Raw genomic sequence first — 9318 nt, 5'->3', positions numbered from 1 at the left:
TGTATTTGACAAGTTCTAGAGAGGAACAAAAGCGTTAATAATAATGAAGAAATAAAAGAATTTATATATATATATATATATATATATATATATATATATATAGAGAGAGAGAGAGAGAGAGAGAGCAAATAATAACAGTGTCATATGCTGCATTTTTAGATGGGATATTATTCTTGTGGTGCAGCTTGATGACAAACTATGTAAAGCTTAAGTAAGATAGAAATATATCTATTTACACCATCTACCTGTATAGTAATCATACCATTGTTTTCTAATCAGTAGTATCTCTAAGATTCAAGAGATGGAGTAGTATCGTTCATGCCTTTCCCAAAATTCTTTGTCATATGAGAGATGAGAAATAGTCACAAAACAGAATAAAAACAGTGTTGCAATTTGGTCCTCCAGGAATAAGTGCAAGTTTCTGATCTCTTTTGATAGATGATGGCTAAATTTGCTGAAGATGACCGACTGGAGCAGATGAACGCACAAAAACGACGCATGAAGGTACAGGAACACAAGCGAGCAATTGAAAGATTGATTGCAGAGAAGAGGGAGAAAATTGCTAGAGAGAAGGTCTGTTGAAGTTTTGTTATTGTGTTTGTGTATTCTCAATCAAGTAGACTTATGGCATACTGGTAGCTAGTTATTGTTGTTGGTTGTTTGGTCCCAAATCAGCCCTGATTGTGCACATTTGTAATCATAGGAATCTCAGCTATGATAACTATCTCATTTTTAAAATTTTCCTTAGTTGTATCTAGGGCTACATTTCCAAATGTATCCTCACGTTTTTTTAAAGACAATAGGGTGTGGTTTAAGGAAGTTTTGGTTGCTAATTCTAGTGATAAAACTATATCATTAGCTCATAGGCAGCTGGTGAAACATCTGGCTACAAACCAGAGATCCAGCACTTTGTGTATACAATTTTTATTAAAGACTTTACTAGTGACTGATATGTTGATGTGTGACATGTGCATATATCTCTGTTATCAATAATGAAGATGGTATTGTTGTTGTTATTTTACATATGGTTTGCACTATTTACTGGAGATTGACAATGATTTAGGCAGAATATTTTTGCCCTTTCTGTAGCCTCCTTTGTCACATCAAAGCTGAGTGCAGTATATCCACTTCATCCCTGCACCAACTATTTGTTCATCATCATCATCATCATCATCATCATTGTTTAACGTCCGGCATGGGTTGGACGGTTTGACTGAGGACTGGTAAGCCAGTAGGCTGCAACAGGCCCCAGTCTGATTGGGCAAGGTTTCTACAGCTGGATGCCCTTCCTAACGGCAACACTCCAAGAGTTTAGTAGGTGCTTTTTACATGTCACCAGCACTGGAGCCAGTCAGGTGGCACTGGCATCAACTATGTTTGGATGGCGCTTTTTACATGCCACTGGCACAGGGAGCCAGTCAGGCATTGACCCACACTTGAATGGTGCTTATTACATGCCACTGGCACGCGTGCCAGTCAGGTGGCACTAGCATTGGCCACAACTACAATTTCCATTTTGATTTTGATTTTGATTTTACTTGACTCAATAGGTCCTCTCAAGTGCAACACGTTGCCTGACGATTCAAAGGTACTTTATTGCACATATTACATCCCACACCCCAAACTACTTCCATTCTTCATCATTCCAACCCCCACCATTTCAACCAATCACCTCTTTTCTGTGCCTTCAGCCCCTTTTTTTCCCTCTGCTATCATTTTAAATGCTTTATCATATCTACCATCAAAACCCACCTACAATAGCCCCTTATGTACCTATATCTTTTCCTCTCCATAGGTTCCTACACATCGTTCGGCAACTTCTTGTTTTATTCCCCTTCCTGAGTCACTCTTATATCACTGGATTAAACTTATTTGTAGAAAGTAGCATTGCAAATATTTGGGTAACTTTTGCATTTGCAGAAGTAGAGGTTAAAAACCCCTGCATTAAATTGAAGCATTGAATATGATTAGTGATTGGAACTAGACTTGAAAATTCGATAATAAAAGAAGCTTAAAACTGCATTTTGATAAAATATTAAAATTGAAATTTATAAAAAATTTTCATACAGTCTAGCATTTAATGATTGCATTCTTTAAGTAAAAGATACATAATTTCAACTACTTAAAAAACAGCTTTCTCCATTATAGTATTTATAAGTAGCAACTAAATCTCCTTCAAACCAAGCCAAGATGAGGTCTGTGACCTTGTTGGGTTATTTAACCTGATACTCTAAAGAAGTGCACACACCCATAATTTGGCTCTGTATAGGGATGATGGTTTGACAATCTCAAGTCATGTGAATGCCTATGCCATGGGCAAGTTCAGGAAGGATTTGATGAGGATCTTCAAGGAATTTGGTCTAACTATAACAGTGATTACAAATTTGACAAAAGTCAACTTCCAGGATGTAACCCTAGACCTGAGGACAGGCAAGTACCTCTCTTTCAGTAAACCCAATAAGGAAACTTTTTATATTCATAGAAACTCCAACCACCTCCCACTCTAGCTGTAATTAGAAACCTAGTCGCAGGCATAAGTAAAAGAATCTCTAATCTATCAGTGGACAGAGAGATATTCAACAGGGCCACACCTCATTGTAATGAGGCATTAGCAAGGAGTGGTTTTACTGATAAGTTAGTACATTTGCCCTAGAAGTTTCAACTAGCATAGCTAGGAGCTTTCTGATGCTAATTAAAAGACATTTCATTAGGACTGATAAGTGTTATAAATACTTTAGTTCCCACAATGTCAAGGTCAGTTATTCCAGCTTACCTAACATCATTTCAAATGTTGCATATTACAATAAATGCAAACGCACACCTACATAGCCTCCAACCCATATCCCAACCTGTAACTGGTGAAATCCTACTAACTGCCCACTGGAAGGATCCTGCCTCACAAAGACTGTAATCTATGGATCCACCCTATACCATCTAATAGCATCACAAGGCAGTACATGAGCATGACAGCCAATAGCTTTAAGGAAAAGTATTTGTAATACATGCATACCTTTAGGTGCAAGGATGAGGGAGAATCTTTGCATGTACACACACATATATATATGCATACATGCATACACACACACATACACACGTTTACATATATATGCTACATGGCAGTGGAACATGGAAACATGGGCCATGACTGATGAGGACATATGTAGGCTTGAAAGAAATGAAGCTAGTATGATCCCCTGGATGTGTAATGTCAGTGTGCATACATGACAGAGTGTAAGTGCCCCGAGAGAAATGTTGGACATAAGAAGCATTAGATGTGGTGTGCAAGGGAGATGACTGCACTGGTATGGTCATGTGTTGTGTATGGAAGAGGGAGACCTAGGAAAACATGGGATGAGGTGGTGAAGCACGACCTTTGAACATTGGGACTCACAGAGGCAATGACAAGAGACCAAAACATTTGGAAATATGCTGTGATTGAGAAGACCTGGCAAGTAAAGTGAGATCACAGCCGTATCTGATACCAGTATCATATAACCAGCCTATTTAAAAGTACGCTTGGCTCATCGGGCGACATGTTGCACTTGAGAAGATCTATTGAGTCAAGTAAAATCAAAATCAAAATGGAAATCGTAGTTGTGACTGATGCCTGTCCCATCTGACTGGCACCTGTGCTGGTAGCATGTAATAAGCACCATACAAGCGTGAGTCGATGCCAGTGCCGCCTGACTGGCTCCTGTGCACATAAAAAGTAATCACTACACTCTCAGAGCAGTTGGCATTAGGAAAGGCATCCAGCTGTAGAAACCTTGCCAGATCAGATTGGAGTCTGGTTCAGCCATCTGGCTTATCAGCCCTCAGTCATACCGTCCAACCCATGCCAGTATGGAATGTAGATGTTAAACGAAGATGATAATGACATATACATACACTCATGAAGCCAGTATGCTTTGCTGGATGTGCAAAATTATAGACTACAGCAGTTTCACATGGCACACTGCCTTATGAAAGTCACTGCTAGCTCTCACTGTACACACAACCGCATGCGGCCATCTGTTTGCACAGAACTAGTCTGGGAACTTTTTGATGCCACTTCATAAATCCTAAAATCTCAGCTTCTTTTTGAAATATTTTTAATCATAGCTTTAAAGTACAGATAGTCTGAACCTGCAATTTGTTTCTGTTTATAATTTCAAAATAATTTTCAGATGAAATGATGATTTAAAGGAGATTTAAATCTTTAACACTGTCCCGTACCAAGCAAACCCATGTGTGTAAGAAAAAGACATTTACTAACAGAAAAGCATGCTATTAAAATAAATAATCTTTTACGTAGCCTTTTTAAATCACATGTATACATACACACTTGGTGTGAGTAATATGAATTTTATAGAGTGAAAAAGTTTACTGTGAGAAAATGAAAGAGATAGACATATATATGTGTCTGAGAGAGAGAGAATGAGAGCAACAGACAGACAGACAGAGATCCTTTCTGTCACTGTCTGAGATTTGGAGAATTTAAAATGAAGTGAAAATGTTGGAATTTGTTATGTTGGTGTACCTTTTCATGATGAATCCGTCTTTGTGATTCATCTATTCCAGAAAAGTTTTAGAAAAATGTTACACAGATTTATTTATGAATGACACTGCCTGTGGGGTGCAGATTTCGAAAATCAGATTTGTTTTTCTCAAGGACACACCGTTTCAGAGCCTTTTTGGGTTAAACACACATGCATATCCACATACACTCACATTTATGACCGTTGACTGAACACTATTCAATTTTTTGTCTCCGTATTCTTTCTGTTGAAGAGCGTAGCTCGAAACGTTAAAGACTTTCTGTATTCCCAAGCGTCATACTAATACATCCTTTTGTTGTTTACACCACCTGTCCTCGTCTGTTGTTGTTTTCTTCGTACAATCTCCCATATATATATAATATGTTCATTTTATTTGTGTTATTTACAGGAAGAGAATGAAATGGAACAGAAAGTATTGCAAGAAATGGCAAATGAACGGCAAAAGATCATTGAAGAAGAAAGACAAAAACTACTGCAAGAGCATGCCTCTAAATTACTTGGTTACTTACCAAAGGTAACCTGGTTTTCATTCATTTAAATCCATTGTGCTCTGCCTGAATTTGCCTTTTTTCTTTTCAGGGTTAATAAAACATGGGCTACAGTCTTTTGGATTCCAGAAGATGTTCGACGAATGCTCATGTGTTACTATGATAAGTCGAGGATGAGACTTACAGCAGGAAAGTTCACAATGGAGTGGCAATGGCTTGAAGTAGGTATTGCAGCTGGATGCATGATATCATTCATCTTATTTGTGCTAGTCATGGAGATGTTGCTAAGATCAACAAACTGTTGGAAATCTGTTACAAAGACACCGTTACTGTATTATCAGAAAATAGAGAAGCAGCAGATGGAATGCTAGAGTGGTTGGACGAACTAATAGGATGGGCGAGAATGGAATTCAAAGCTAAAAAATCTCGAAGCATGGCTTTCATGAAATGAGTCCCAAAAAGAAGTGAAATTCAGGATAGGATGTGAAGATATACCAACAGTGAAAGAACAACCAGTAAAGAGTCTTGGAAGATGGTACAGAGATTTACTAAATGATAAGAAGCAAAGTAAAGAAACACGATTTAGTGGAACAGGGACTAAAAGCAATTGACAGAACAACATTACCAGGAAAATTCAAATGTTGGATACTGCAATTTGGACTGTACCCAAGGATAATGTGGCCACTGTAAATGTAGGAAATAGCCTCGAGTAGAGTAGAAAGGATGGAACAAAAATGCAGTGTGTTTATCAGAAAATGGTTTGGTCTTCCAAAACCACTGAATACAACTGCACTGTATGGAAAACTACTGATAACATCAATCGCCGAAGAATATAAGGTAGGAAAGGCAAAGACAGTAATGATGTTAAGGTATTCGAAAGATCAGAACATTCGAGAAAATCCTCCAAAGGTATGAACAGGGAAGAAATAGAATGCAGAAGAGGCAGTAAATAGGGCGATCAGAAAGCTAAGGCTTGCTGATATAGTCGGAGCAATGCAAGAAGCAAGAGCTGGTCTAGGGTTACACAATTTCAAGTCATTTTGCATGAGCAGTGTAAAAGAGATGAAAGAGGCAGTGGTACACGAAGTAAGAAAGGAAGAAGAAGAAGAAAGGCAAAATGTACATTTGGTGCAACGTAGTCAAGAGGGACAGTACTTGAGATGAGAGAAATATGTGGTCAGCTGCAGAATCTAATGGAAGGAACTTTGGGCTTGGGAACAAGCAAGGAAATCCTTTCTGATTAAGTCTACTTTTGATGTTTTACCTTCACCGGCCAATTTAGTTGGGTGGAACATACAAACAACTGTTGAATGTAGATGCGGAGAAAAAGTAACGGTGAGACATGTTCTGTCAAACTGCAGGCTAGCACTAGAGAGATATACATGGCATCACAATCACGTCCTCGGTATCATAAGTGCAGCACTCCAGGAGAAGATCGAAGGATATAATTGGAGAGAATACCCAAAAGTGGAAAAGTGCAGAAAAATATACTTCCAGAATGAGGGAAAAGACATAAGGCCAGACCTTCAAATAAAATATAGTAGACAGACGAAAAGTTGAAGGGATACTGGGGGCTGGCCATGGATTTGGAAAGACTTAATATTTCCACTCCTAAAAACAACAAAAAGACCGGACTTAATCCTATGGAACACAGAATGGAAAATTGGAATTTTACTTGAGCTGACAGTGCCATGGGAAGAGAACATCGCTAATGCAGGGCAACGGAAGGAGAAGAGGTATGAGAGATTAATCGAAGAGTGTGAAGCACAGGGGTGGACTGTCGAGTATTACCACCTGACAGTGGGGTCTAGGGGCTTCATTGAAAGGAAAATGATGACATTATTTAAAAGAAGGTTTGCATTTTCAAGCTCAGAGCTGAGAAAAGTAATAAGGAGGATACAGGAGTCAGTCGACAAAGTCAGCTTCTGTATATGGCTGAAGCGAGAAGCCCCAATATGGCTTGAAAGCCATAACATGCCGACTGGGAAATAGCGTCACTAGGTGAGGCTGGCTGACACTTAAGCAGCATCACTGATTGACAGGTGGGCCAATATCTTATTGCTTGGCTGAAAGTTTGGGTCTGAATATTTTTTCTTCTAGATATTGTACCATTAGATCAGTTATTAGGTAAGTATATCTCTACATTGTATATATTTGAATTGAATTGTACTTGGGCAGAACAATTTTGAAGGGTGCCTTTTACATGTCACTGCCACGGAAGCCAGTTATGCAACAATGGCATTGGGCATGAATATGATTTCACTTGGTTTGATGGGTCTTCTCAAGCACAACATATCACCCAATGTTCGAAGGGTATTCTTTATGTGTCACTGGCATCAGCCACGTCTGTGATTTCACTTAGTTTGATGGGTCTTCTTCTCAAGCATGGCATATTGCCAAAGATCTCAGTCACTTGTCATTTCCTCCATGTGGCCCAGTGTTCAAAGATCATGCTTTACCACCTCATCCCATGTCTTCCTAGGTCCTACTTCTTCCACAGGTTCCCTCTACCTTTAGAGATTGGCACTTCTTCACACAGCTGTCCTAATCCATATGCATCATATGACCATACCATTGATTCAATTACAAGAACTAGGTCATCAGCATAAAAGTGTTCCCCAGGGCAGCTTATCTTAAACTACTCTGCTCTGGCTTGGAAGTCTTATAATGAACAGAGGGGTCTGAAGACAGAGCCCCTATCTTTCTGCTAAATTCCTTGTTGTTCCGTTATCTCCCACCTTGCTGAATGCACCTCTCTCAATTCACTCATCTATTCCTAGCTTCTTCACTGAGCATGGAACCTTGATAAAGGCCACCTCGAGGTTGATAGGAGCCAAGACGACATGAAGATATAACTAAAACTGCTGACTACAATGAAATCAATATTTATTGTTTTTGTTGTTTTAATAGGGAGTAATACAAGGACCAAAAGATCTTGAAAACCTTGGAGCCAATTTTCAGGCGGCTTACAGTAAACGCTGTGAAGATCCTTTAGAAGAATGCTAATTATGAAGTGTGAAATTTGAAAGGATAAAAACAATGACAGAAAACAGGTAAAATTAAAAATGAAACTATGAACTGCAAAGATGAGTAGGATTATCTTAAATCTCACAATATCTGTTTTTTTTGTTTTTGAATTAAATCTATATTCTTCTTGCTTTCTATGAACTGCATTTGATTAATTATTTTTGTTTAGGTCAGATCTTGGTGGCATCAGCCACGTCTGAGATTTCACTTGGTTTGACGGGTCTTCTTCTCAAGCATGGCATATTTACACAATATAGTAAAATTTATTTGCCAACATAGCATGGCTGTCTTGACTAGGACTATGTTGCTACTTTTTAACCCCAGGAAAACATCTTTTCCAGCTGGTTTATCGACACATGATCTGTGTCAGACATACTGCAAGCAAGGGGGCTCACCGCTCCCTTAAAACTATTGGTAGTAACAGCACACCAATGGTTTCTGGGTTATTTCCTTTCCTCAATACTGGACACCCACCTAGCAGTCACCCCCCCCCTTGCTTACAGAATGCCCAGGACAAATCATGTCAATAAACCAGCTGCAAAGAGTTTTCTTTGGATTAAAAAGTAGTAACATAATCCTAGCCAGGACAACCATGCTATGTTGGCAAATAAACTTTACTATCCAGTACTGTTACTACATAGATCTCAATCAGAGATTTAAAACTAGTCGTTTTTTTCCCTTAAAACACAATAATCCTATCCAAAAGTAATAGTATTTAAAAAAAAATCAAAAGATATCAACTGGATTAGGACTGGAAGATAACAGTTTACTCAAAGCCACCACAACTCTAGAACCTGGTGAATGCATTTTTTACTGTGTCTCAGAGAAGATTTTTGAACACCTCCTTGATCTTGGCCACCAGATCAGCCTTGAGGTTTCATGCAGAATGTCTTTCTCAACCACACCTCACACACAGTAATCCATTGAGGAAATTAGGAGACCAGAAATTGGAGCTGGTAAGGTCATACAAATTCTCTGACAACCATTTGGATCTCTTTGTGGAGGTATAACAAGGAGCCAAATCCTGCTGCCACATATATGGTCTTCCAGCAGCTTTACATAGCTGTGAATTGTGCCTAAAGCTCTATTGAGAGATGTGGGGGTAGCATGATGTTTACCCTCTTTGGAGACATACCCAGGGACCATCACAGTTTGGGGGAACTTATTTTTCGAGTTACATGGGACATCACATGGATTGTAGGCAAGCCACTTGTTATAGATGTCATGCAATTGGTCCTGGAAAAAGTTCTTTTCATGACGAAGCA

The 9318-nt window shown here is 38.9% G+C and overlaps 1 protein-coding gene across 2 annotated transcripts in view; it reads left to right on the top strand.

Annotated features, from left to right (window-relative positions):
• LOC106867451 (meiosis-specific nuclear structural protein 1) overlaps positions 1-8190 on the top strand; it is a 40145-nt gene extending 31955 nt beyond the window's left edge. For both annotated transcript variants that reach the window (XM_014912330.2, XM_014912329.2), the window contains exons 9-11: positions 439-573; positions 4927-5052; positions 7937-8190. In XM_014912330.2, coding sequence (XP_014767816.1) covers positions 439-573; positions 4927-5052; positions 7937-8032 — 357 coding nt within the window. In that variant the 3' untranslated portion in view covers positions 8033-8190. The remainder of the gene's footprint in view (positions 1-438; positions 574-4926; positions 5053-7936) is intronic.
• Positions 8191-9318: the final 1128 nt, after the last annotated feature.

Source organism: Octopus bimaculoides, chromosome 6 (assembly GCF_001194135.2).
Source record: "Octopus bimaculoides isolate UCB-OBI-ISO-001 chromosome 6, ASM119413v2, whole genome shotgun sequence".
NCBI classification, from domain to species: Eukaryota; Metazoa; Mollusca; class Cephalopoda; order Octopoda; family Octopodidae; genus Octopus; species Octopus bimaculoides.
Note: the sequence above shows the minus strand (reverse complement) of the source record. Positions and strands in the feature narration are given on the sequence as shown.